Raw genomic sequence first — 26,443 nt, forward strand, 5'->3', positions numbered from 1 at the left:
AACCTGAAACAGGGCGACGTTCTAACCAACTGAGTGAGCACACACACCCCCCCACCGCCCAAACTCCTTCCGTGTGGGCAGTTAATAATTAACGTGTACACACACAGAGCCGGTGCCTGGGGGACCGGCGAACAATGAGGGGCTGCGGGTCTGGTGCTCTGTGCTGTGTGCTGTGGGGGTGGCCTGAGGGTCTCAGAGGCTCAGAGACAGCAGACAGGACACTCCCGGGAAGACAGCTGCAGGCGGGGCTGTGATTCACCATGACCCACTCTCGTTGGGAATTCCGTGTTCAGACCCTCCTGTGTTATTTCAGGCTCTGAGCTTGTAGGGCCCACCCTGCTGGCTGTCCCTAGGCTTGTCAGGCCGGCGAGGGGAGAGGGGGGGAGGGGCCGAGGTCCGGGTGAGAGAGGCAGGAGCAGACCTAAGCTGCCTCCTCTCCCCCTCCCCCACGCCCCCTTCCATCCAGTCTGGGAGGAGAGCTCTGGGCTACCACCTAGTGAGACTACATCCTCATTATATAAATAAAATTAATATGTAAATAAAATGTATATAAATAAAATTTCATTTATTTCAGAGAGGGAGGGAGGGATAGAAACACCAATGATGAGAGAGGATATTGATTAGCGCCTCTTGCATGCCCCCTGCTGGGGATTCAACCTACAACCCGGGCATGTGCCCAGACCAGGAATTGAACCGTGACCTCCTGGCTCCTCAGGTCACTGGGCACACCGGCTGGGCTGCACCTCCTTTTTGAGGGAGAGCCGTGAGACCCAGCAGGTCAGAGGTGCCGCCGCTTCCCCAGGAGCAGAAGCCGCCGGAGCCGAGCCCGGGGAAGGCGGGCATTGCTCCTGCCCCCCTGACAGCATCCGCTCCCTGCGGCACCCCTGAGGGGCCAGGACAGGCGTGGGCCTCCACATCAGCCCCTCCTCTCTCTGCTGTCCAGCCGGCCGGCCTCAGCGTGCAACACTCCCCCTCTCCCCCTCCTCCGTCCACAGGCCGGCAGCGGGCAGCCCACCCCCTCTCACCCCATCCCATGGCTGACAGCCCAGGGCAAGCCATGGGATGGGCCCTGCCCACAGAGGATGGGTCTCTCCGGGGGCCCTCACCTCTCTCCTGGGGGGGGGGGGGGCTGCTGGGACAATGGCACCAAGAGAAGAAATGAGTCAGGGACCCCGGAAACCTCACCGCCCCTCCTCACTGCTGCCCGGGCCTGGGCCTCTGCCCCGGGCCACCCCTGCGCCCAGCCCCCGGCCACCCCTGCGCCCAGCCCCCGGCCACCCCTGCGCCCAGCCCCGGCCACCCCTGCGCCCAGCCCCGGCCACCCCTGCGCCCAGCCCCCGGCCACCCCTGCGCCCAGCCCCCGGCCACCCCTGCGCCCAGCCCCGGCCACCTCTGCGCCCAGCCCCGGCCCTCCCTGCGCCCAGCCCCCGGCCCTCCCTGCGCCCAGCCCCGGCCACCCCTGCGCCCAGCCCCCGGCCCTCCCTGCGCCCAGCCCCGACCCTCCCTGCGCCCAGCCCCGGCCACCCCAGCACACGCTGACGGCTGGGGAGGGCGCCCGGAGCGGAGCCGGACGTCCCGGGCCCGGAGGAGGCGGGGCCGCCCGCTCCCCAGGCCCCGCCCCGCCCCGCCCTGAGGTCCGGCGGGCAGGGAGCGGCGGCGGCAGGTGAGGGCCTCCCGCCGGCGGAGGGCGTGTCGGCAGCGCCAGGTGCCTGAGGCCCGGCTGGGCGGCGGGGAAGTGTCGCCGGAGCGCGGCGCGGGGAGCTGGTGCCCGCGGCTCCCGGACCTGCGCCGGACGCCGGTCCCAGCCACCAGCCTGCGCCCGCCGGGCCCCGGGAGCCCCCGCCGGGCCCCGGGAACCCCCGCCGGACCCCGGGAACCCCCGCCGGACCCCGGGAACCCCCGCCGGACCCCGGCGGCCCCGATGGAGCTCCGCCCGCCACCCTCCGCCTTCCTGCTGCTGCTGCTGCTGCCGCCGCCGCCGGTGCCCGCGGTGCCCGCGGCCCCGGGTCCCTGGCGCTGCCCGCTCATCCCCTACGCCGCCTCCCGCGACTTCGACGTGGAGTACGCGGTGCCCCGCTTCGCGGCCGGCGGCCCGGTGCAGGCGCTGGCCGCCTACGAGGGCGGCGAGGGCGGCAGCGCCGTGTTCGTGGCCGCGCGCAACCGCCTGCACATGCTGGGCCCGGACCTGCGGCCGCTGGCGAGCCTGGCCACCGGCCCCGCCGGCCACCCCGGCTGCCAGACCTGCGCGGCCTGCGGCCCCGGCCCGCACGGCCCCCCGGGGGACACGGACGCCAAGCTGCTGGTGCTGGACCCCACGCTGCCCGCGCTCATCAGCTGCGGCTCCAGCATGCACGGCCGCTGCTTCCAGCTCGAGCTGGAGCCCGGGGAGCCCGGGGAGCCCGCCCCGCGCCTGGCGCCGCCCGCCTGCCTCTTCGCCGCCGCCCGCAACCGGCCCGAGGCCTGCCCGGACTGTGTGGCCAGCCCGCTGGGCACCGTGGCCACCGTGGTGGAACAGGGCCGCGCCTCCTTCCTCTACTCCGCGTCCTCGCTGGACCCGCAGGTGGCCGCGAGCTTCAGCCCCCGCTCCGTGTCCATCCGCCGCTTCCGGGCCGACGCCTCGGGCTTCGCGCCCGGCTTCGAGTCCCTGTCGGTGCTGCCCGCGCACCTGGCCTCCTACCGCATCCACTACGTGCACAGCTTCCGCGCCGGCGACTTCGTGTACTTCCTGGCGGTGCAGCCGGCCAGCCTGTCCGCCGCCGGCGCCCTGCACACGCGCCTGGCCCGGCTCAGCGCCCTGCAGACGGACGTGGGCACCTACCGCGAGCTGGTGCTGGACTGCCGCTTCGAGCCCAAGCGCCGGCGCCGCGGGGCGGCCGCGGGCGGGCAGCCCTACCCGGTGCTGCGCGCCGCGCACACGGCGCCCGTGGGCGGCCGCCTGGCCCGCGAGCTGAACGTCGCCGAGGGCCAGGCCGTGCTGTTCGGCGCCTTCGGGGCCGGCGGCGGCGGGCGCGCGGGGCCCAGCTCGGTGGTGTGCGCCTTCCCGCTCCCGCTGCTGGACGAGCTCATCGAGCATGGCGTGGAGCTCTGCTGCGGGGCGCACGGCCCCCAGGGCCTGCGGCGCGGCCTCGACTTCTTCCAGCCGCCCATCCTGTGCCCCAACCCGGTGAGCAGAGGGGCCCCCGGGGGAGCGGGTGAATCGGCTGCTCCCCCCCCCCTCCGTGCCGGCGGCGAGGGGCCGGCCACGCCAGGCGCACCGGGCGCCTCAGTGCCGGCGGCCTCCGTCCCACCCCGCTCCGCTCTGCCCTCTCACCCCCGTGCCTCCTGTCTCAGGCCGTGTCCCTGTCATGTGAGAGCTGATTGCATCCTAGCGTCTCTCCGCCAGGCTCACTGCCAGACCGGGGCAGAGGGATGGCCTCCCGCCCCCCTGCCCGCCGCCCGCGGGGACACAGCCTGGGCATATGCGCACAGACGCAGGGGCTCCCGCTCCCCTAGTTTCCCTTCCCCTAGTTTCCCTTCCCCTCCAGGGGCTCCCGCTCCCCCTAGTTTCCCTTCCCCTAGTTTCCCTTCCCCTCGGGGAGCACTTGTTTGTTCGGCTTCCCGAGGAGGGAGGGGCAGGAGCCGCCGGGCGCTCCCCCAGCTCCTGGGCCTCGGAACTCCCCGGCTGGGAAGTTGGGGGGTTTATCAGGGAGTCTGCAGGGCAGCTCATCCGGATTGATTGTTCTCCGTGGGTGGGGTGATGCGGGAGCCCCGCAGGCCGGGATGGGGGGGATGGAGGGGGGAGGGGATGCGGTGGGGGGAGATGGCTTGGCTCTAGCAGCTTCCAGGAGGCTCGCCCTCTCTTGTGCAACTATAAACATCTGGGGATGAGCACAGACAGGCGGGCGGGTGGAACTGGGTTACGCAGGATTCTCAGACACTTTCCCACTCTAGTTGGGGCCCTGCCGGAGCAAGTGCCCCTTCTCAGCCCAGGCAGGAGGTTCCGGCCCAGGCTGGGTTCTGGGCTCCGTCCAGCAGACCCTCCCCAGCCTCGTGCCGGGAGCTGGAGAGAGACAAACTGGACACTCCTCCAGATGCTGAGCTCAGAGGATTCCTGGGAGCCATGGAAACAGCCCACCCTCGGTTCTAGGAGATCAGACCAGGGACACGGGGTGAACGGTGCTGGAGAGTCCTCAGCAGGTGACCCACGGGGGCCGTTGGCTGCCCGGTGCCCTGGCCCTGCCCCGACATCCCCGCCGACCCCTGTCCAGCTCCTGTTATGGCCCAGAGGTGGGAGAAGCTGCAGGTGAGGTGGGGGTCTTCGGCCCCCCGCCCTCAGCAGAGTTCATCGAGGCTGAGGAGGCCCCAGGGCTGGGGCTCCCCCGTCTGGGCCTGGCCGCCCGGCCGGCCCTCTTCCTCTCCCCGGCTGGGCTAGCGGCCAGGGGCCAGAATCACCCAGCCAGGCCTGGCAGTGCCGGCTCTAGGAAGCCTAATCTACAGCCCTGCCCACAGGCTGGCCGGCCCCGGGAGGTGTGTGAACCAGCTTGTGCCATGTTTGTCCGTGACTGGGAGGCACCCTCCAGGGCACCCCCGCCCCTGCTCACGCGCTAGCCTCAGGAAGCCGGCGCTGCTAGCTGCCCTCCCGGCCCAGGAGCCACAGGCCACTACACCAGCCTGGGGCCAGAGCTGAGGCTCGGGCACCCAGCGAGCAGGCAGGGGTGCGGCCTGACTGGAGCAGGGCCTCTTCCCGCCCCCGGCCCCACCTGCCCTGAGTCACGCTGGAAACACCTAACTGACTTCCGGGGGAACGGGCCTCCCGCTTCCTTCCTCAGTGAGGACAGAGTCCCGTCCGCACCCCCGGCCACAGACCCAGCAGCGTGGGGCTGCCAGGCCAGCTCTGCACCTGCTCTTGCCCCCAGATCAGCACTGAGGCCTGCTGACTGGGTCCCGCATCCTTGGTCTGACGGGGGCTTCAGGGGCTCCTGCCTGAGTGCCCCCAAAGCTAGCAGGGTCCCAGGCACTCGGGTTCCTGAGCCCTGCCTGCACTTTGCACTCAGCAAACTCCTTGCGTTCACGCCCTGGCTTCCTGGTGCCCCAGGAGCCTCTGTCCTCTGTGACCCGACCTGTGTGCCGCCCCAACACCCTCCGGTGAGAGCAGGGAGATGTTAGTACCCGCGGCCCCCGGGGCCCAGCTCGCACCCAGGCCTCCTGACCCTGGCTTGTCTGAAGGAGGGGCGGGGAGCCCTCTGCAGTCTCCAGAGAACCATGTGGCCCCTGTGCCCACAAGTTACCCCGGAGCTCAGCGCCCCCAGCTGGCGGAGAAACCTCTGAAGGGCAGGGCTTGCTGAAGTGCAAGGCCGAACCAGCAGGGGGCAGGAGAGGACTCTGGTCAAGAGCTCAGGCTTCCCACCTCAAGTGCCTCCTGTTTCCCTGTCTGGAAGGGTGGGGAGTGGTCCGAGGAGGGGACAGGGTTGGGTCTGCACGCCTCAGTACTCATGGTCAGGATGGACATGGCGGGGTAGGGCCAGGCCTGGGGGAGCTGCCCGGCTGCCTCTGAGGGCCCCGGGGGGAGGGCAGGGGAGGGCGGGTGAGTGGCAGGCCTGGTCTCCGGGCAGCCAGGCGAGGGCGGGAGTTCGGGCTGTGGCCCCGGACAGGCTCTGTGGGGGATGAGCCCTGACGCCTCTTCTGTCCTCCAGCCTGACCCCACGGTGCCCAACTCCAACGGCAGCTGCTACCGCTTCCCCCTGCTGGCCAGCGGCGGCCTGTCCCGCGTGGACCTGTTCAACGGGCTCCTGGGGCCGACGCAGATCACGGCGCTGCACGTGACGAGCCTGGACAACGCCACGGTGGCCCACATGGGCACGAGCGACGGGCGCATCCTGCAGGTGGGCCCGTCCCCACCGCCTGTGCCCGGGCCTCCCCACCCCCACCCCCCCCCCCTGTGCCCCGGCCTCCCCTCCCCCCCCCCCCCCCCCGCTCACCGCTGTCCCGGCCCCCCCCCCCCCGCTGTCCCGGCCTCCCCCCCCCCCCCCGCTCACCGCTGTCCCGGCCCTTCCACCCCCCCCCCACCCCCCCCCCGCTCACCGCTGTCCCGGGCCCCCCCCCGCCCCCCCGCTCACCGCTGTCCCGGGCCCCCCCCCCCACCCGCTCACCGCTGTCCCGCGCAGGTGGAGCTGGCCAGGTCCCTCGGCTACCTGCTGTACGTCTCCAACTTCTCACTGAGCCGCAGTCAGCAGCCCGTGCACCGGGATGTCCGTCGCCTCGGGAACCACCTGCTCTTTGCCTCTGGGGACAAGGTACGGCGGGCAGGGGAGGGGCAGGGCCCGGGTGAGAGGGGCACTGACGCCCAGGTCTCACCGCGCTGTCCCCAAGGGGACCAGGGGCTCTCGGGCCCAGGTCTCCCACCTCCTCCCGTCACCCCAGCCACCGCTCTGCCACCCCCAGGTCTTCCAGGTGCCCATCGGCGGCCCCGGCTGCCGCCACTTCCTCACCTGCGGGCGCTGCCTGGGGGCATGGCGCTTCATGGGCTGCGGCTGGTGTGGGAGCGCGTGCGGCCGGCAGGAGGAGTGCCCGGGCTCCTGGCAGCAGGACCGCTGCCCCCCTGAGCTTATCGAGGTACGGCCTGCCCGCCGGGCGCAGGCCAGGGTGAGGCAAGCTGGGCTGGGCGGGAGCGGCCGGTCTTGACCGTGACCTCCTCGGCCCGCGATGGCCTCAGGAAGGCATTCTGGGCGGGGAAGGTGGCTCATGCGGATTTGGAGGCAGAAAAGGGTCGAGGACTCGCAATGACGGAGAATGAGGGGAGCGGGCGGGCCAGGGGTGCGGCAGGGAAGTGGGGGGAAGCAGCAGGGCTGGGGCCTGGCCCACACAGGCTCTCTGCTCCCTCTCCAGTTCCATCCTCACAGCGGACCCCTGCGGGGCAGCACCAGGCTGACCCTGTGCGGCTCCAACTTCTACCTGCACCCTGACGGCGTGGTGCCCGAGGGCACCCACCAGGTCACCGTGGGCCAGAGTCCCTGCCGCCTGCTGCCCAGGGACAGCGCAGACCCCAGGTACCACGGTCCCCGCTGTCCTCTGCTCGGCGGCTACCCAGGGCCCCTCCCCTGAGCCCTGGCCTTTTCGGGAGGGGGCAGGGGGAGCTGTGGGGCCCTGGCTGATCTGTCCCACCAGGAGCCTGCGTGTGCCCGGGAGCCGGCAAGGCTAACCCCCGCCCCGCCAGGTCCTGCCTGCCCCGAGTGGCGGTGGGCATGCAGCCCGGCCTGTGACCTCTGGCTGACCTTGGGTCCCGGCTCCAGCCCCATGTCCTGGAAGGGCTTCATAGAGGAGTTGGCGTGTGAGCTGCAGCCCTCGGGCACGCAGGCAGCGGGGCCTGCCAACGTGAGCCTCGCCGTGACCAACATGCCCCGGGGCGAGCACTTCCAGGTGGATGGCGCCTCCGAGCTGCCCGGCTTCTCTTTCGTGGTGAGGCCGCGGTCCTGGCTGTGCCCGTGGCCGCCGGGCAGGGGAGGGCTGGGAGGGGAGGGTCTCCGACCCCGAGCTAAGCCGCCCCCGCCCCCCCTGCCCCCTCGTAGGAGCCGGTGCTGAAGGAGGTTCACCCCCTCTTTGGCCCGCAGGCCGGGGGCACCCGCCTCACCCTTAAGGGCCACGGCCTGGACATAGGCACCAGCCGGGCCGTGCTGGTCAATGGCAGCCAGTGCCTGCTGGACGGGTGAGAGTAGGCGGCCGGGGGGCCTCACCCAGGGAGCCCTGGCCGCTGGGCCTCGGGTCCCTGCAGGGCGGAGGGAGAGTGGCCTGGCCGCTCGGTCAGGCCCAGGGGGAGGGTGGTTTGGGGATGGCAAGAGAGACCATCCCCTGTGCCCTCCCTGTGCCAGGGCTGTGAGGAGCCTGCCCCTCCCTGTCTCCTTGGGGTCTTCCTGGGACCGCCCCGTCTTTGGACAGACCGTGGATGGGGGCGGGCGGGGAGGATGACCAGCAGGGGCTGGGAGGCAGGCCCCGGAGGAGGTGGGCCTGCACCCCTGGGGGTGGCCCTGACACAGCCCCCTCCTGCAGGGTCAGCGAGGGGCAGCTGGTGTGCACCACACCGCCCGGCGCTGCCTCGGCCAGTGTCCCCATTCGCCTGCAGCTGGGGGGCGCCCCGGTGCCCGGCTCCTGGGCCTTCGACTACCGGGAGGACCCTGTCCTGCTGGGCATCAGCCCCAACTGCGGCTACAGGTGAGCGCCCCTCCTTCCCCCTGGCCTCCCAGGGACGGGGGAGCCCCCTCAGCACCCCCAGCCCGCTGGCCTGCTCTCCCCCTCTCCCCCGCAGCGGCTCCCACGTCACCATCCACGGCCGGCACCTGACCTCGGTGTGGCGCCTGGCGCTGTCCTTCCACGACGGGCTGAAGGCCGTGGAGCGCCCGGTGAGCGGGGCGGGCAGCTGCCAGGCGGGCACTGGCCAGGAGGGAGGAAGGCCAGCCGGTCCCCTGAGCCCAGCCCCCCCCCCCCCCCCCCGCCCGGCTGCGGAGACCGGGTGGCCCCGGCGGGGGCCTGCCTAACCCTCTCGCTGGGCCCGCAGTGCGCGGGGCAGCGCCCGGAGACGCAGAGGTGCCGCCTGCCGGAGTACGCGGTCCGAGGCCCCCAGGGGTGGGTGACGGGGAACCTGAGCGCCCGGGCGGACGGAGCGGCTGGCTTCACGCTGCCCGGCTTTCGCTTCCTGCCCCCGCCCCACCCCCCCAGCACCGACCTGGCCCCCCTGAAGCCGGAGGAGCACGCCGTTAAGTTCGAGGTGAGTGTGGGGCGGAGGTGGGCCTGGCGGAGGGCGGGGCCTGCCCCCCGGAGGCGGCACCGGCGGGCCTCACGCTGGCTGTCTCCGCAGTACATCGGCCTCGGCGCTGTGGCCGACTGCGTGGACGTGGGCGTCACGCTGGGCGGGGAGAGCTGCCGGCACGAGCTGCGGGGCGACGTGGTCATCTGCCCGCTGCCCCCCGCGCTGCCGCTGGACGGGGACGGCCCCCTCCTGCAGGTAGGCAGCTCCCCGGCCTTCGCGGCGGCCGTGGCTGGGCCTGCGGCTGGGCCTGAGCTGCCGCCTCCCCCAGGTCTGCGTGGACGGCGACTGCCAGGTCCTGGGCAGAGTGGTGCGGCCAGGCCCGGGGGGGCCCCTGCAGAGGACGCTCCTGGGGGTCCTGCTGGCCCTGGTGCTGCTCGTGGCTCTGCTGGCCATGGCGCTGGCCTTCAACTACCGCAGGCGGAAGCAGCTGGGTGAGCGCCCCTCCGGCCGACTCAGGGCATCCCCCGTCCCCGTCCCCCGTCCCCCAGGCGGGGGCTGCCCGCACCTCCTGGGCAGGGGTCGGCCTCCAGGGGCCGGCGAGGCTGCCGACCAGCCCCTTCTTCCGCAGCCTTCTCTGCGAACCTGGACGGCCTGGCTTCTGCGGACCCGACCACCAGAGGCCTGCCTCTGTCTCAGCTCCGGGCGGGCTCCGACTACAGACACGGCCCTGGTGAGCCAGCCCTCCCCCCCTCCCCCCCCGCAGCCGGGGCCAGCCCCCGCCCTGCACCCCTGCAGCCCCTCACCCCCCCTCCTCCGCAGCGACCCCCACCGCGGACGGTCCGGAGGCCACCTGTGGAGGCCTCGCCGCGTCCTTCTCGGACGGCGGGGACGGGTCCCGTGTCCCGCTGCTCCGGACCAAGTCCATCCAGCTCGGGGACCTGGACCCACTGCTCCTGGCCGAGGTCAAGGACGTGCTGATCCCCCACGAGCGCGTGGTCACCCACAGTGACCGGGTCATCGGCAAAGGTGCGGGGCCAGGCCAGGGCTGTGACGGGACACGGGCTGGGACCGCTGGCAGGGCTGGCACCTCCTCACCTTCCTGTGTGCCCCTGGCCACACCGAGGAGCCCTGAGCCTCCAGCTGCGCCTCTGTGTGTGGGAACCGGCTTGTCAGTGGGTTCCGGAGCGGATCCTGTGGGCCGGGCGGCTGCCGGCTGTGCCGGGGTGCAGCTGCCGCTGCTTTTATTTATTTATTTATTTATTTATTTATTTATTTAAATATTTAATGATTTTTTACAGAGAGGAAGGGAGAGGGACAGAGAGAGAAACATCGATCAGCTGCCTTCTGCACACCTCTCCACTGGGGATGTGCCTGCAACCAAAATTTTGCCCCTGACCGGAATCGAACCTGGGACCCTTCAGTCCGCAGGCCAATGCTCTATCCACTGAGCCACACCGGTCAAGGCCTGCTTGTGTCTCATGCCAGTCGGTGCCCTGGGGCCCGGCTGCCGGGAGAGGCTGTGGTGTGGGCGCTGGGTGCTGGGGCCCCGCTCACCACCTCCCCTCGCCAGGCCACTTCGGGGTTGTCTACCACGGAGAGTACATCGACGAGGCCCAGAACCGCATCCACTGTGCCATCAAGTCATTGAGCCGTAAGTGGGGCGGAGGCGGGTCCCCGTCCCCACAGGGTCCCCGTCCCCGGGGGGTCCCCGTCCCCGGGGGGTCCCCGTCCCCACAGGGTCCCCGTCCCCACAGGGTCCCCGTCCCCGCGGGGTCCCCGTTCCCGGGGGGTCCCCGTCCCCGCGGGGTCCCCGTCCCCACAGGGTCCCCGTCCCCGAGGGGTCCCCGTTCCCGGGGGGTCCCCGTCCCCACAGGGTCCCCGTCCCCGCGGGGTCCCCGTTCCTGTGGGGTTCCCTTCCCCGCAGGGTCCCCGTCCCCGCGGGGTCCCCGTCCCCGAGGGGTCCCCGTTCCCGGGGGGTCCCCGTCCCCGCGGGGTCCCCGTTCCTGTGGGGTTCCCTTCCCCGCAGGGTCCCCGTTCCCGCGGGGTCCCCATCCCCGGGGGGTCCCCCCTCGCGGGGCGGCCCTGAGGGGAGACCCTGCTCCCCGCAGGCATCACGGAGGCGCAGGAGGTGGAGGCGTTCCTGCGGGAGGGGCTGCTGATGCGCGGCCTGCACCACCCGCACGTGCTGGCGCTGGTGGGCATTGTGCTGCCGCCCGAGGGGCTGCCCCGCGTGCTGCTGCCCTACATGCGCCACGGCGACCTGCTCCGGTTCATCCGCTCGCCCCAGCGGGTCAGCGCCCGCCCATCTCGGGTGGGAGGCGCGCAGCACGCGGGGGGGGCGCGCCCTGCCCCCTCCTGACCCGCCCGTGCCCCCAGAACCCCACGGTGAAGGACCTGGTCAGCTTCGGCCTGCAGGTGGCCTGCGGCATGGAGTACCTGGCCGCGCAGAAGTTCGTGCACCGGGACCTGGCCGCCCGCAACTGCATGTGAGCGTGGGGCGTGGGGTGGGCGAGGGGCGTGGGGTGGGCGAGAGGCGGGCGAGGGGCGTGGGGTGGGCGGGGGCGTGGGGTGGGCGGGGGCGCGGGGCGGGCGGGGGCCGCGGGGCGGGCGGGGGCGCGGGGCGGGCGGGGGCGGTGCCGGAAGGTTCCAGCCCTGCTGTGCGCCCCGGGCCGGTCCTCCCGCTGCGGCCTCCGCTGTCCGTCCTCCCGGTTCAGGCTCAGAGGGGACTCTGGCCCTGAGGCCCCGTGAGGACAGGGCCCGGGGCGCGGGGCCCGGGGGCGTCCTGAGTGCCCGCCCTCCCCAGGCTGGATGAGTCCTTCACGGTGAAGGTGGCGGACTTCGGGCTGGCCCGCGGCGTGCTGGACAAGGAGTACTACAGCGTGCAGCAGCACCGCCACGCGCGCCTGCCCGTCAAGTGGATGGCGCTGGAGAGCCTGCAGACCTACCGCTTCACCAGCAAGTCGGACGTGGTGAGGCCCGGCCCCGGCCCCCGGGGCCCCCGTGTCCGGGGGACACCGGCTCCGATGGTGACCGAGCGGGGGGGGGGGTGGCTGTGGACGCACCGGCCCCCGGCTCCCCGGCCCGGCGCGGCGCTGGGCGGAGGGGACAGCGAAGGTGCTCGGGGGGTCCTGAGGAGCCGGCTGTTTGGGGGTGGAGCCCCCTTTCCAGGGGGAGGGCTCTGGGAGGTAGGAGACTGGGGTCCTGCTGGGCTGAGGGTTGAATCACCTCACTCCCCCTCCCCCCCGACAGTGGTCATTTGGGGTGCTGCTATGGGAGCTGCTGACACGGGGTGCCCCGCCGTACCCCCACATCGACCCTTTTGACCTCACCCACTTCCTGGCCCAGGGCCGTCGCCTGCCGCAGCCCGAGTACTGCCCCGATGCCCTGTGAGTATGTGGAGGGGCGGGGGAGGGGGGGTTGAGGCGGGGGGGGGGGGGGGCGGGGGCGGCCTGGAGGCCCGGGGGGGGCGGGAGCCCGCGTTCTGGCCTCGCCCTCGGGCTCCGCTCCGGTGACGGGAAAGGGCCCTCTGAGCCTTAGTTTCCTCGTCTGCGGACCGCTCTGCCCCCATTCGGGGCTGGGTGCTGGGAGAACATCACAGTTGCCATGGCAACAGCATTCCCATCTTGGTGTCTGGTTGCGGCCAGTGATTCGGTTTCCCAGCATCCTCTCCCCGCAGCCCTGCCAAGGGGCTGTTTTCCATCTCCCGCTCCTTCTCCCAGGAAGGTTCCATTAGCTCCCGCACCGCCCTCCCGTCTCCCTCCCCTGCATCCTTCCGGGATCGAGTGTCAGATCCCGTTCTCCTCGTTCTCGGAGGGGGCATGGTGCAGCTGTGCTGTCCCGGACCTGTGGCCCTGTGGCCTGTGGCCCTGTGGCCTGTGGCCTGTGGGCCGGTGGGCCTGTGGCCTGTGGCCTGTGGGCCTGTGGACTGTGGCCTGTGGCCTGTGGGCCTGTGAGCCTGTGGACTGTGGCCTGTGGCCTGTGGGCCTGTGGCCTGTGGGCCTGTGGGCCTGTGGCCTGTGGGCCGGTGGGCCTGTGGCCTGTGGCCTGTGGGCCTGTGGCCTGTGGCCTGTGGACTGTGGCCTGTGGCCTGTGGGCCTGTGGGCCTGTGACCTGTGGCCTGTGGGCCGGTGGGCCTGTGGCCTGTGGGCCTGTGGCCTGTGGCCTGTGGGCCGGGCTTGGTGCTGAGGTTCACCTCCGTGAGCCACGGGTGCTCGCTGCGCCCAGGCCTTCGTGGTGAGGGCAGGCAGCACCGGCCGCAGTCCTGTCCGGCTGCGCGGAGGATGGCCCTCGGCACGCCCGCCTGCCTGGGGCGCCTGCCACGACCCCTCCCTGTGCTCCGGTCGGAGTGAGGCCCTGAGTCAGACCTGAGGTACGGGAGGTGGGGGAGGGGAGCACGGCTGGGCAGCCGCGAAGGTGGGCATCAATGCAGTCCCCCGAGGCCGCAGCCCACCCGGGGACGCCCGGAGCTGATGGCCTTCGGAGTCTTACAGAATGAAGATCGCGGTGCCAGGACTCGGCACCAGACGATAACCCGTCACCGGGCACCGCTGTCCCTGAGGAGGGTGTGCCGGGGGGGGGGAGCGGGGGGGCCCGTGTTTCTCTGACGGGGCCTCTGCCTGAGCGGTCGGCAGCCGCGGGAGAAGGAAAGGGGTCTGGACAGCGCGGCCCCATCCCAGAGCAAGTCCCTCCTCCTCCTGGGCCTCAGTCTTCTCATCTGTGAATTGGGACGGTGATAGAACCGCCTCAGAGAGTCTGAGAATGACTGAGGGTATGGTGTGACATGCCCAAGATAAAGGGCCAGTTTCTCTGGCCACCGGAGGGTCTGCTGGTCCGCCCGCCCGTCCCCGTCTCTGGGCATCTAGTCCCCATGTCCCCGCCTGGCTCCCTCCCTGGAGCCTGGAGCCAGGCCCTTCCGGCATCCTGACTCCTTGCGCCCCGGCAGCTCTGGGCTCAGAGGAGGACCCAGAGGCACCGAGAGGCTGAGGAGCTGGACCGGGTCACACAGCCCAGGGCGCGGGCAGGACACAGACGAGAGGGTGTTCTTGGTGGGCTGAGCTCAGCGTTGGGCCCTGTCGCCACCCTCGTCCCCATGCGCCTGCTGGGGGACAGTGGGCAGCCCCGAGTCCCTGGGCGGCGGCTGCCCTGCCCCTGACGCCCGCCCCGCCCGCAGGTACTCCGTGATGCAGCGCTGCTGGGCGGCGGACCCCGCGGCCCGCCCCACCTTCGGGGCGCTGGCCAGGGAGGTGGAGCAGGTGGCGGCCGCCCTGCAGGGGGACCACTATGTGCAGCTGTCCGCGGCCTACGTGAACCTGGGCCTCGCCGCTGCCTCCGAAGAGCCCGGTGTGCCCCCAGGACTGCCCGTGTCCCCGCGCGGGCACCGGAGCCCCAGCCGGCCGCGGCCCCTCTCAGAGCCGCCGCGGCCCACGTGACCCCGGCCCCAGGCAGGCCCGAGGGCTGGGCCTGCATCACCTCCAGGGAGTTAGCTCCATGCGGCGCCAAGGGGTCCCCCAGCTGCTCTGTTCCTGACCTCTAGCCTTCAGGCTGCGGCCGGGGCCAGGCACACGGACCCCCCCCAACCCCGGGGAGCGCGAGGGGCTCCGTGGCGCGTAGGGAGCTGCTGCTGGGCGCCTGGCCTCGGGCGCAGGGGCCTCAGCGGTGACGCCGGCCCGGGAGCCGCCAGAGTGACTATAGCAGACATTCTGGCAGACGCTCTGAAGAGGAAGACAGATGGCTCTGGCCCGTGTGGCTCAGGTGGTTGGATGTCATCCCGTGCACCAAGAGGTTGCTGGTTCAATTCCTGGTCGGGACACATGCCTGGGTTTGCGGGCTCAATCCCCAGTAGGCATGCAGGAGGCAGCTGATTGATGTTTCTCTTTCCCATTGATATTTCTCTCTCCCTCCCTCTGCTCTCCCTCTCTCTCTCAAATCATATATATATATATATATATATATATATATATATATATATATATATATATATATATATTAAAAGCAGGTGACTTTGGGGGAATGGGAAACAGCATTAGGTGGAAAGGCGACTACAGCCCTGGCTGGTGTGGCTCAGTGGATAGAGTGTCAGCCTGCAGACGGAAGGGTCCCAGCTTTGATTCTGGACAAGGCGCATGCCAGGGTTGTGGGCTCAGTCCCCGGTGTGGAGCGTGTAGGAGGCAGCCGATCAATGATTCTCTCTCCTTGCTGTTTCTATCTCTCCCTTTCTCTCTGAAACCAATAAAAACATCCTTTCCAATAAAAGAGTAATATGCAGATTGACCATCACTCCAACCCACAAGATGGCCACCCCCATGTGGTCAAAGATCCTGCTCCCATGTGGATATAAGATGGCCAACACAAGATAACCACTAGGGGAGGGCAGTTGGGAGGGACCAGGCCTGCAAGGGAGGGCAGTTGGGGTTGCTCAAGCCTGCAGGGCACCAGGCCAGCAGAGGAGGGAAGCTGGGGGCAAACAGGCTGACAGGGGAGCAGTTAGATGTCAGTCAGGCTGGCAGGGGACTCGTGAGGGGTGATCAGGCTGGCAGGCAGAAGCAGTTAGGGGTAATCAGGAAGGCAGGCAGGCGAGCAGTTGGCAGCCAGCAGTGCTGGATTGGGAGAGGGTGCGGGCCCTGCCAAGGGGAGGCTGTGCAGAAGCAGAGCCGGGAGGGAGCCGAGGCCCCAGAGAACGGGAGGTAGAAGGACTCAGACCCGGGGTGCAGGGCCCTGGGGGCTCTCGGTGGACAGAGCGCTGAGGAGCCCCAGGACTGCAGCAGCCAGGAGGGCGGCCCGGCCCTGGCTCAGCCCCTCTCCAGGGCCCCCCACTCCCCTGCAGCCCCCCTGCGCCGCCCCCTGCGCCGCCCAGCCCCCGCACGGGCACCGTCAGGCACGGACACTGTCCCTCCTGCCCCCGGCCGGCCTCATCCTGCAGCCCGGGGAGAGGAGCCCGCAGCAAGGCCGCAGGGCCACGCGGTTTCGCGGTGCCGCTGCCGGCGGCTATTTATACCCGTCAAGGCCGCTGGACAATGGCCGGAGGCCGGCTCCGCCAGGAGACAGCGTCCCTCAGCTGCCCTCCTGCTGCCCCCGGAGCCCAGCACCTACATCCCGGGGGTCCCCGCTCCTGCTCACGACCCCCCGTCTCTCCCCGGCCAGGGGGGCCCAGGTCACCCACAGGGAGAGTGCTCCCTCCCAGCTCTGCCTTTCTCACATGGAGCCCTGGGTTTGGGGCAAGTGGATGGAGCCGTGGTCGGCAAACTGCGGCTCGCGAGCCACCTGCGGCTCTCTGGCCCCTGGAGTGTGGCTCTTCCACAAGACACCACGGCCTGGGCGAGTCTATGTGGAAGAAGTGGCGTTAGAAGAAGTTTAAGTTTAAACAATGTGGCTCTCCAAAGAAATGTCCATCGTTGTGCTGTTGGTTTTGGCTCTATGGATCATGAGTTTGCCGACCACCGGTTGGCCCGATGACCGAGGACTCCCGGGTTCGATTTCGGTCAAGGGCACGCACCTCGGCTGCAGGCTCCTCCCTGGCCCAGGCCGTGTCTCTCCTACGTCATGTTTCTCCGTCCCCCTCCCCCCACACGCTCTAAGGTCAGTGGAAACCCTCAGTGAGGATGGAATGAAAGCTCCTGGGAAGCAGGGGTTCTCCTCGGGACTGGTGTTGCCCAGTGCTCTACCCTCACTCCTGGGCCCCCCCCCTGTTGTCCAGGGCCACTGGCTAGGCCCATGTGCATGCACACAAGTCCTTGGGTTACCCCCACCCTCCCCTGCCTTCCCTCTGCTGCTCAGGGGCAGGGGTGCCAAGGCCAGGGGCCCATAGGCTGCAGGGGGGAGGCAGCTCTGCATTCACCACTGCACCCTCAGTGAGGGTTTAACCAATGCACACAGTGGGGGGTTAACCCAATGAGCCCAGTGGGGGGGTTAACCCAATGGGCACAGGCCCGGAGAGCCAGGACAGCTGGCTGGCCCAGCTCAGCCCAGAGGTGTGGCCCTGGGTTCCAGCCTCCCCCAGCGGGTTCCCTGGTCTCCCGAAGCCCCAGTTTACCCCAGTTCCCCCTCTCCCTCACCCCCCTCCCCTCTGCAAGGAAGGGCGCTCTGCCCCTGCCCTCCCCCATGGCTCTGCATCTCGCTCTCCGGCCCTTCCGTGCCCTCAGCACCCACTGGTCCCAGGATACTCAGCCCGGGCCCGGCAGGGACTGCCAGGCTGCCCTGGAGCGGGCGGCAGCGAGGGCAAGTCTCCCCTCCCTGGTGGGGGAGGGCCCAGGCCAGCCCGTCCTCCATGCCTGCCGTGCCCAGCCTCCCTCAGCAGCCCTGGTCTTGGAAAGCGAGCAGAGGGACGCGGCCTGGCAGGCTGCCCGCTGCTGGGAAGGTGGCAGGAGGCTCCGCTCTGCCGGGCAGGTTCGGACCAGGCCAGAGCTCTGGAGGGGGAGCTGAGAGAAGGCGCTGAGCCCGGCTCAGCAGGGCAGGCAGAGGGGCCGAGAACCGCCCCGCTCCTCTCCGCTGGCTCTCCCGTTGGGTAGGCACTGCACTCTGTGGCCGGGCTCGGCCTGGGCACTGGGGACGTGGGATGCACCAGGGAAGGCAGGGACCCCGCGCAGCGGTGGCCACGGTCACGGTGGCCATGTGCCCGAGCCCCACCTGTGCAGGCTGGACCTGCGTCAGCCGAGCCGTCAGCCCCACCTGGGCTCCTGGCCTCCCTCGGGGGCATGGCCGGAGGTGGCTTCTCGGTGGGCACGAAGCCCCCTGTGCTGCTGGCAGCGCTAGCTGCCCCCCACCCCCGCTGGCTCCTGGGGGGCCCGGCTCCCAGGGAGCGAGTGCCCGCCTGCTCCTCGGCCTGCGTGGCCCTGCGGGCCCTCCGGGCTGCCCCCCCGGCTGGGCCTGGCGTGGCCGCAGTTACGTAAGCTGGAGCAGCTGGGGCTCCGAGCTCGCGGTGGCTATTTATAAGCTGCAGCAGCACAGCGGAGGGGTCACCCCACCGCCCGGCAGGGACGGCGGCTTAAACATCCTGCTTCCCGGCGCCACTCCCCAGAGGCCACCCCTCCGCCTCCAGCCGTGGGCTCAGGGGCCACGTCCTCGGCACGCCTGGCCCTGCCCCGCAGCCTGGCCCTGCCCCTCGGCCTGGATCTGGGGGGATGGCACCCTCTCCCCCGGCAGGCCCTCGAGGCCGGCTCTGCACCCGGCTGTGTGCCTGAGGGTCAGATGGAGGGGGGCGGGAAGGAGGAGTGGACGCTCTTTAGCGGGTGACGCCTCCTGTGCCCTGCCCCCCCCCCCCCCCCCCTGCCGCCAGGGGCTCCAGGACCCAGGCCCAGGGCGGGAAACAGAGCACTGGGAGCGGAGCTGGAGACCAAGAGGCGCCCTGCCTCCTCGTGCCTCAGTTTCCCCTCAGAACCCAGAGAGGGCAGCAGCTCAGGACTCTGGGTTGCCCAGAGGGCCTGGGCTGCGCTCCTGCCCGGAACACCCTCCCTCCACAGACTGGACGGCCCCACCGAGTGGCTCCCCACCGAGCGGCTCCCCACTGGGCGGCCCCCACCGGGGCGGGGCTTCTGGGCCGCAGGAGGGTGCCCCTGGGGGCAGGCTGAGCCCCCGCCATCGCCCTTTCAGACGCTGTTGCTGCTTCTCTTTCAGATTTCTCCTGATCCTAGGTTTTTTAAAATCCTGATTACGAAAGTTGTTTTAATGTTTTATTAATGTTGAGAGAGAAAGGCAAGGAGCGGGAGTGGTAGAAGCACTGGCTGCCCCGCACGCTCCCTGCTGGGGACTGAGCCCCGCCCCCCGGGCACGTGCCTGGCGGGGAACTGAGGCCTCCGGCACAGAGAAGGGCCTCACCACTGAGCCCCCCGGGCCGGGCTGTGCTCGTTGGCTGTGGTTCTCCCGCTTCAGGCTCGCTCTGACCCCAGGGCTCCAGAGAGGCCCGTGTCCGCGGGGCGGGAGGGCGGGCGCGGGGAGCCGGCAGGCGCCAGGGGCTTGCAGAGCTGCGCTGGGAGGGCACAGCAGGACAGTCTGCCCTGGAGAAGTGGGGGTGCTGCCCCCGAGGCCTCTGCCTGTGACCCTCCGGCCCTCCAGCCCCTCCACGGGAAAGGAGGCTCTCCGAGGGGCCCCCTCTCCCCAGCTCCCGCAGCCCCCCACCCCTGCCAGGAGGGGCCAGGCGAGGCTGAGGCGGCGATGCCGGCACCTGCCCTCAGAGATGCTGCCCCCGCCCTCAGAGCCAGCCCTCCAGGCCCTGCAGGCCCTCTGCCCCAGGCCCCTCTGCCCCAGGCCCTCTGCCCCAGGCCCCTCTGCCCCAGGCCCCTCTGCCCCAGGCCCCTCTGCCCCAGCCCCCTCTGCCCCAGGCCCTCTGCCCCAGCCCCCTCTGCCCCAGGCCCTCTGCCCCAGGCCCTCTGCCCCAGGCCCCTCTGCCCCAGGCCCCTCTGCCACAGCCCCCTCTGCCACAGCCCCCTCTGCCCCAGGCCCCTCTGCCCCAGCCCCCTCTGCCCCAGGCCCTCTGCCCCAGCCCCCTCTGCCCCAGGCCCCTCTGCCCCAGGCCCTCTGCCCCAGGCCCCTCTGCCACAGGCCCTCTGCCCCAGGCCCCTCTGCCCCGGGCCCCTCTGCCCCAGGCCCCTCTGCCCCAGGCAGCCCAGCCTGGGGAATGGGCTCGGCCTGGGGGAGGGGCTTGCAGGTTGCCGTGGCAACACGTTGGCCCTCCTCACTTTCCAGGATCAGAAATAGCATTGGATGCCCTTCTTCCTGGTGCGAGACTATTTAAAACACGTGGGGGCGGGGCAGGGCGCTGCTCTGGCTTGATGGGTTGGGGGGCTGGCAGAGGGACCTGCCCGAGCCTCCAGCTGCCCCTACCCCCGCTCAGGTGATGGACAGGAATTCCAGAACAAAGGACGCGCCTGGCCTCTCGGGTGTAGCTGGCCCCACTCAGGCTGCCAGGTTCTCGGGAGGGCACTGGCTTCAAGGCGCCAACAGGAAGTGTCCCCTCCCAGCGGGCCACCCGCTGAGCTGAGCGGAGAGGCAGGCTGCTGGGGACACCGCTGAGGGGGGTGCTGCCATCTCTCCCCAGGGCCGTGCCCGGGGCCATGGGCAGGGCACCCGGGCAGCACCATCGTTCCTGGATGGGGCCCAGAGCCGGGCCTGGCCGTGGATTCCGGCTCCGGGCTACACCCTCCGGGCCCAGCTCCTCCCCAGGAAACCCGGCCCCATTCACAGAGACCCCGTCCTGAGGGAGGGCAGGGGCGGGCTCAGTGACAGGCGGTCAGGGGGCTCCTGGGTGCAGCAGCCCCAGCATCTCTGCTGTGGGGGAAAACCAAGCCCCCAAAGTAGTTTCCTTGGGGTCAGACATGAATGGTCAACCGTGTTCAGCAAGTGTGTGTGTGAGTGTGTGTATATGTGTGTGTGTGTGCGCCCACGTGCATGCCACAGATCCTTGGGGTCCGCTCCTGTCCTGGGCCATCGTGTGTGGTGAGAGCGGTGTCCAGAGGTCCCCATTCATTCATGTGTATGCACATACGTTTCAGAGAGGAAGGGGGAGGGAGGGAAAGAGAAACATCAATGAGAGAGAATCACTGATTGGCTGCCTCCTGCACACCCCCCTACTGGGGATCGAGCCCGAAACTGGATCGGGAATTGAACCGGCAGCCTTTAGGTGCACGGGACAACACCCAACCGACAGAGCCACACCGGCCAGGCTTGACCCCGCTAACGAAGGCAGCATCGAGGGCAGGGGTGGGTCAGCCTCTGCCCGGGGCTGTCAGGGAGGTGCAGGCAGCCTTGTGCCCTCGGTCCCGGTCACACCGCTTCGCACCGCGGCCAGCCGCCAGCTCTATTTCTAGCTTCTGTGAAAGCACAGGCGTCAGGGGCCGGCCTGCGCCGCCTTCTCCGCAAACCTGTTTCCTGGGCGGAAAGACTGAGGCCCGAGGGGACCCGCCCCAGAGGACGGGAGGAGGGCCCTAGCTCCTGGCTGGGGGCACAGAACCTCTGGGCGCAGGCTGGGCCGAGCAGCCCCGAGGGCCGCCCATGCCCGGTCTCCGTGGGGGCAGGCCCGCCCTGCCAGCCCCTCTGTGTGCCCATCTGAGGAATGGAGAGGGGCTCCCCTGCCTAATAGCTGCGTTTCCCCGGTGCCCGCCGTCCGCCCTGTGCAGGCAGCTGTGCCCACTGTGCGGCCTGCACCTCCCTGCCCGAGTGCACCCGCCGTGTGCACGGCAGGGTGCACTCGGGCAGGGAGGTGCAGGCCGCACAGTGGGGGGCCTGTACAGTGGGGGGCCTGTAATCACCTTGTCCTTGCTGAGCCCCCACTTGTCCTTGTGGCTTGGCGGGCCCTGTGCCCACTGTGACCCAGCCCTGCGCCCAGGGCCCCACCCCCTCCGGCCACCGCGGGGAAGCTGGCACACGTGACAAGAGCTAGAACACTGGGACCCGAGAATTCCGAGCCGAGGCCCCGCCCCACAGCCCCACGGTCCCCACCTCCCCTCGTGGGATTCCAGTCCCAGGTTCAAGGATGTGGCTCTGGGGAGGGGGCTCTGAGGCGCGGGCAGCGGGGAGCCGTCTGGAGCAGCGCCATTGCCAAGGAGCGGCCGTCCCCGGAGCGGGCGCCGAGGGGCTGGGGAGCCTGGCTGGGGCCTGGGCCGGGGCCCTCACCCTCTCCTGCCTCAGGACCGAGCGGGCAAGGGGCCTCAGGTCACACCTGGACCTGCAGCCCGGGGCCACTGGGAAAGGAGGGGAGAGGACCGTCTTGCCTGAAAGGTAGACAGGGAGCGGGGCTCCTCAGCGTCTCCCGCCCGGCCTCTCCCCGGAGCTTCCCCTGTCCCCCGGGCACCGCCTGCCCCTCCTCCCCCCCGGGCACCGCCTGCCCCGGGCACCCTGCCCCCGGGCACCGCCTGCCCCTCCTCCCCCCGGGCACCGCCTGCCCCTCCTCCCCCCGGGCACCGCCTGCCCCGGGCACCCTGCCCCCGGGCACCGCCTGCCCCCTCCTCCCCCCCGGGCACCGCCTGCCCCGGGCACCCTGCCCCCGGGCACCGCCTGCCCCTCCTCCCCCCGGGCACCGCCTGCCCCCTCCTCCCCCCGGGCACCGCCTGCCCCGGGCACCCTGCCCCTGGGTACAGCCTGAGCAGAGAGGCCCCCTGGCTGGGGGAGAGGAGCCGGCCAAGGCCCGGCAGGCTTCTCGGGTGACCTGGGCCTTTCTGTCTCCCAAGAAGGGTGGGGCCCCTGTTTCCCACACTCTGTCACCCCCACCCAGTCACTGTGGGCTGTGATGTGTGGGGTCGTCATGGCAGCACAGCGGGGGCAGGGCACCTAAGGCATGGAGCAGGACTATGGAAGTCACCACGCAGGTGGGGGGCCCTGATCCATCGGACCCCCAGGGCCACCCCTCAGCCAGCAGCCAGCAGCTGGGGGGTGGCCTCAGCGAGCCCCAGGGGCCGTGGAGAAGCTCCGGGACCATGTGCTTCAGGCAGGGGCTGGCCTCGTCCCCCGAGGCCGTCACTGAGCCCGAGCCCGCCCGCCAGCCCCCCGGGGGCCCCGCTGAGGGTAGCGCACAGTGGGGCTCCCAGCGGGCCTCCCAAGGCGCCCGGAGAGCGCCCTCCACCGGCCCCGGCCCCGGCCCCGGCCCCGGCGTGGAAGCCCAAGCGCATCTCGTCCTGGAGGAGGAGGCCCGGCCCCCGCCCCGGTGCGCGCCCAGGGACAGCGCCGAGGGCCCGGCCCAGCCCGGCCGCCGCCGCTCCTGGCTTCAGGTGCCGGGTGAGAGGGCGGGCAAGGCTCTGGCTAGAGTCCTGGTCGGCCGGGGCAGAGGCGCCCGCGGCCCCCAGCAGAGCCAGCAGGTCCCCCATTTCCTTTCAGGGGAGACTGGCTCAGCTGCAGCCCCAGGAGCTCTTCCGGCTGCAGCCCAAGGTCAAGGGCAGGGCCAGTGCTGGTGTCCGGCTCAGGCGACCCCACCTCCACCTCAGGCCCACTCTCCAGCTCCGCATGCCACCCTCCCGCCGGCCGCCGCCCCGCGGCACACCTGCTGCCTCGACCACCTGCTGGGGAGCATCGCCCAGGCCTTGCCCCGGGCCCAGCACGGGGAGAGTGGCCACCCGTGGTCGGGCCTCCTGGAGTCTTCCAAAGCGGTCACCTTCTGCCAGGACGAAGTCACCTTTGGCTCCCAGCGGCTCCCCGCCCCGGGACACCCTCCCACCGAGTCCTCAGACTGCGCCCCGGAGCTCGAAGCCGCCGTGAGGCCCGCGTTACCCAAGCAGCCAGAGACCCCGGCAGAGCGGCCGCTGTTTTACACCTTCGATCTAGACGGCCCCCCGCCCCAGAGCAGCCGCCAGGAGGCCAGCGCTCCGCCACAGGGGCCGCCCCTCCGCGCCCGCAGCGCCCCCTGCCCCGGGGCTTCGCTCTCCACCTGCCCGGCCCCGCCGCCCCGGGAAGCCACGCTGAGGCCTGCCGTCGGCGCCCCCGCCTGCCAGTTCCAGGACCCTGCGGAGGGCCACGTGCTGGTGTTTGACCTGGACACGGGCAACACCAGACTGGGACTGCTGTGCCAGGACCTGCTGGGCACCCGGGCAGTCCTGGTGGGCCTTGTGCCCCACCACCCGTCCGTGTATGCCCCCGACGATACGCCGGCCGCCCGGCCGCTGGCCGTGCCCGCTGCCTCCCGTAACAGCCGTCATGCCGGCCTCTGGCCCGTCTTGCCGGCGCCATCCAGCCCCGTGCCCTCCAGCATCTCCTCTGGCGACTACCAACAGGTGGCCCTGGGTCCCAAGGAAGCCAAGCTCAGCCTGGAGCCACGGAACGGCCCTGGTCCCGGGACACCCATCGGGGTGGGCCTGCTCCCTGGGCCCATTCCAGTGAGGGTGCCCCTCCAGGTGGGAGACAGGACGCCGAGCCAGGATCCCGGCTGGCCCAGACCTGCGGCTGGAAAAAGCGACTCCACTCACACCACCTGGATCCTGGATGCACCCGGGATGCAGGACGCCTCGGCGGGCCAGCCCCAGAGGCTGTGGGTGACCGGCCCGGAGCTGGCCTCAGAGCCCGGCCCCCCGGCCCCCGCCCCAGCCCAGGAGGCAGCCAGGGCCGTGTTCCAGGCGGAGACAGGCAGCCACAGCACCGCTCACCTGATCGACCCGTGGGCTGAAGACAGCGGGCAGGGCCCGCTCCGCGGCTGGCCCCCGCGCGGTGAGCAGCGCCCCCTCTCCGGACAGCACCCCGCAGCGGGCCAGCCCCCCTCTCCCGGGCAGCCCCCTCTCCCGGGGACCCCGCTCGCCCGGCAGCGTTCTCTCACCGGCCAGCCTTCCTTTCGCCAAGAGCCCGCCGTCCCCAAGGAGCCCCTCCTCTCCAGAGGCCCCCCGTCCGCCAGGGAGGCCGGCCAGGCCCCCGCGCCGTGGCAGGAAGGGGAGGCCGTGGGTCTGCCGGTCCACGTGGGGGTGCTCCGGGCGCCCCCGGCCCAGGAGACCTGCGTGTATGTGAGCAGAGACACGGTGGGCCTCGGCGTCCCTCCCGGCCCCAGCGCCCCCTGGCCGTCCCCCTGGCAGCCCTTCGGTGCTCTCAGGGCCCCCGGGGAGCCGCTCTCCCTGGTCACGTTCACCACGCCCGGCACCAGCTACAAGGTCTTGCCCGTGGCCGTGGGGGGCGCGGCGCCCCCGGGCCCCCGGCTCAAGCTGACGGCGGAGGACCTTACCGACTCGCCGGCGGTCAGGAGCCTCGGCCTGCTCAGCGGGGCCTATGACGCTCCGCCGGGGCCGTGCCCCGGGCCCCGCGGCCGCGCCCTGAGCTTGGCGGCCGTGGTGATCGACACGGGCTCCGGCTTCACCAAGTGCGGGCTGGCCGGGGAGGACCACGTCCTCAGCGTGGTGCCCTCGCGTGTGCAGCTGCTGCGGCCGCCCGGCCCGGGCCAGCCCCGGCACGCCATGCTGGGCGCGGGCGGCGGCGCCTGCCCGGTGCTGAGCCGGGGCGTGGTGTCCGACTGGGACGCGCTGGAGGCGCTGTGGCAGCACCTGTTCTACTGCAAGCTGGGCGTGCGGCCCGAGGAGCTGGCCGTGCTGGTGGCCGACTCGCCCGTCTCGCCGCGCACCAACCGCGAGAAGGTGGCCGAGATCCTCTTCGAGTGCTTCCACGTGCCCGCCATGCAGGCCGCGCAGCAGGCGCTGCTGGCGCTCTACGCCCACGGCCGCACCACCGGGCTGGTGCTGGGCAGCGGCCACGGCACCTCCTACGTGGCGCCCATCCTCGCCGGGGACCCGGCCCCGCGCCACGCCTACCGGCTGGACGTGGCCGGGGCGGACCTCACGGAGTACCTGGCGGAGCTGCTGCTGGCCGGCGGCCGCGCGCTGCCCCGGGCCGGGCTGGTCAGCCACCTCAAAGAGACCTGCTGCTACGTGGCTCTGGACGCGCAGGCAGAGCTGGCCCGCGCGCAGGCCCCCGTGGACTTCGTGCTCCCGGACCAGCAGGTGGTCAGCCTGGGCTCCGAGCGCTTCCGCTGCCCCGAGGCCCTCTTCCGGCCGCACCTGCTGGGCCTCGGCCAGCCGGGCCTCCCGCAGCTGGCCCTCCTCAGCGTCTCCCGGCTGGAGGCGCGGCAGCAGGAGCAGCTGCTGGCCAACGTGGTGCTGGACGGGGGCAGCACGCTGCTGTGCGGCTTCCCGGAGCGCCTGCGGCGGGAGCTGGGCCCCTGCGCCACGGTGCTGGGCTCGCCGCACCGCGCCGTGGCCGCCTGGCTCGGCGGCTCCATCATGGCCTCCCGGGACTCCTTCCAGAGCCTGTGGCTCAGCCGCCGGGAGTACGAGGAGGAGGGCCCCTGGGCCATCTACAAGCACCAGCTCTGAGACATAAAGTTCCCTGCCGTCCTCCGAGTGCGTGGCGTGCTTCCGGCCCGGGAGTGTGGGAATAATGGGGTCCCGGGGGGCGGGGTTCGGGGACGGGGCCCTTGGCGCACCTGAGTCACCCCAGCCCCCCAGGTCCCGGCAGCCTCTCCCTCCCGGAGCCCGGGGCCCCTGGGCATTGGCTCGGCTCTGACCTTTATTGCACCCCAAGGGCAAACACAGAGAGTGGCTGCTATGGGTTTTGCCCCGTTGCCCTGGCGACAAGTGCAATTACCCTTGATTGCCAGCTGGTTGCCATGGCAATTTCAAACATAATGTAATAACCCACACAGCCTGGAGTGAGTCACGGAGGGGGCAGCCCCCTCCCCTTGCTCCGGAGGAAAAGACTGTTTGCCCTCCCCCATCCCGGGCTCCCTTCGGGGGGCTGAGGCCGGCAGCATGGACGGCAGCCCCAGCGCCCCAGGTGGCCGGGGACCGGGCGCTGCTGGCCCCCGGGGACGGCGCCTGCTAGGGCGGCTGGCTTCTCGGGGAGCTGCCTGGCTGTTCGGGCGTTGTCTCCTTCTTGGAGCTTCTGGGGCTCGGTGCTGGTTGGCAGGGGGAGGGAGTGCTGCCTCGGTGTCCGGGGCAGGAAGGGCGGGTGAGAGGGCGGGTAAGGCTGGCTCCGGGGGGTACACCTGAGCTGGGGGGGGGAGCCAGCATAGTCAACTTCGGGCTCCCTGCTGCCCTTTAAGCCCCCTCATCATCTACAGCACGTGGGTCCTCCTAGGGGCTACTGGGCAATGCCAATGCCAACTGCCCCTGCTCTTGTCCCAAGCTCTGCCCTGCGCTGGGCCTCCCGCCGTCCCTCTGGCCAGGGCTCCTGACCTGGTCTGGCTCAGAAAGCGGGTGGAAAGGGCGCTGTCCCCCAGCCGGTGTGGGGAGAGCTGAAGGGATGGAGGGGGCTGGTGTGGCTGCCGCCTCCCCA

General features: G+C 71.1%; 2 protein-coding genes across 4 annotated transcripts in view; both read left to right on the forward strand.

Annotated features, from left to right (window-relative positions):
• TRAIP (TRAF interacting protein) overlaps positions 1-26,443 on the forward strand; it is a 164,651-nt gene that overhangs the window by 108,771 nt on the left and 29,437 nt on the right. Inside the window, exon 1 of one of the 2 annotated variants that reach the window (XM_084902418.1) lies at positions 12,011-12,014. The exons of the other annotated variant lie outside the window; for it this stretch is intronic. The gene's annotated coding sequence lies outside the window, so the exon portion shown is untranslated. Of the gene's footprint in view, positions 1-12,010; positions 12,015-26,443 lie in introns of those variants that run through there. 2 annotated transcript variants of the gene reach the window in all.
• MST1R (macrophage stimulating 1 receptor) lies at positions 1,512-14,971 on the forward strand. 2 transcript variants are annotated; one of them, XM_084902378.1, is made up of 20 exons: positions 1,512-3,163; positions 5,673-5,861; positions 6,144-6,272; positions 6,421-6,591; positions 6,865-7,025; positions 7,269-7,434; positions 7,545-7,681; positions 8,023-8,184; positions 8,279-8,372; positions 8,528-8,737; positions 8,828-8,974; positions 9,048-9,210; positions 9,348-9,449; positions 9,539-9,745; positions 10,290-10,370; positions 10,828-11,009; positions 11,096-11,205; positions 11,523-11,688; positions 11,969-12,105; positions 13,890-14,971. In XM_084902378.1, exons 1-20 carry the CDS (start codon positions 1,922-1,924, stop codon positions 14,146-14,148), a joined length of 4,215 nt encoding a protein of 1,404 aa, XP_084758504.1. In that variant the 5' UTR covers positions 1,512-1,921; the 3' UTR covers positions 14,149-14,971. The 2 variants fall into 2 exon arrangements, with proteins under 2 accessions (XP_084758504.1, XP_084758505.1); XM_084902379.1 differs by lacking the exon at positions 1,512-3,163 and adding an exon at positions 3,902-4,176.

The sequence above is a fragment of the Pipistrellus hanaki genome, assembly GCF_964339955.1.
Source record: "Pipistrellus hanaki genome assembly, chromosome: 13".
Taxonomy (NCBI): Eukaryota; Metazoa; Chordata; class Mammalia; order Chiroptera; family Vespertilionidae; genus Pipistrellus; species Pipistrellus hanaki.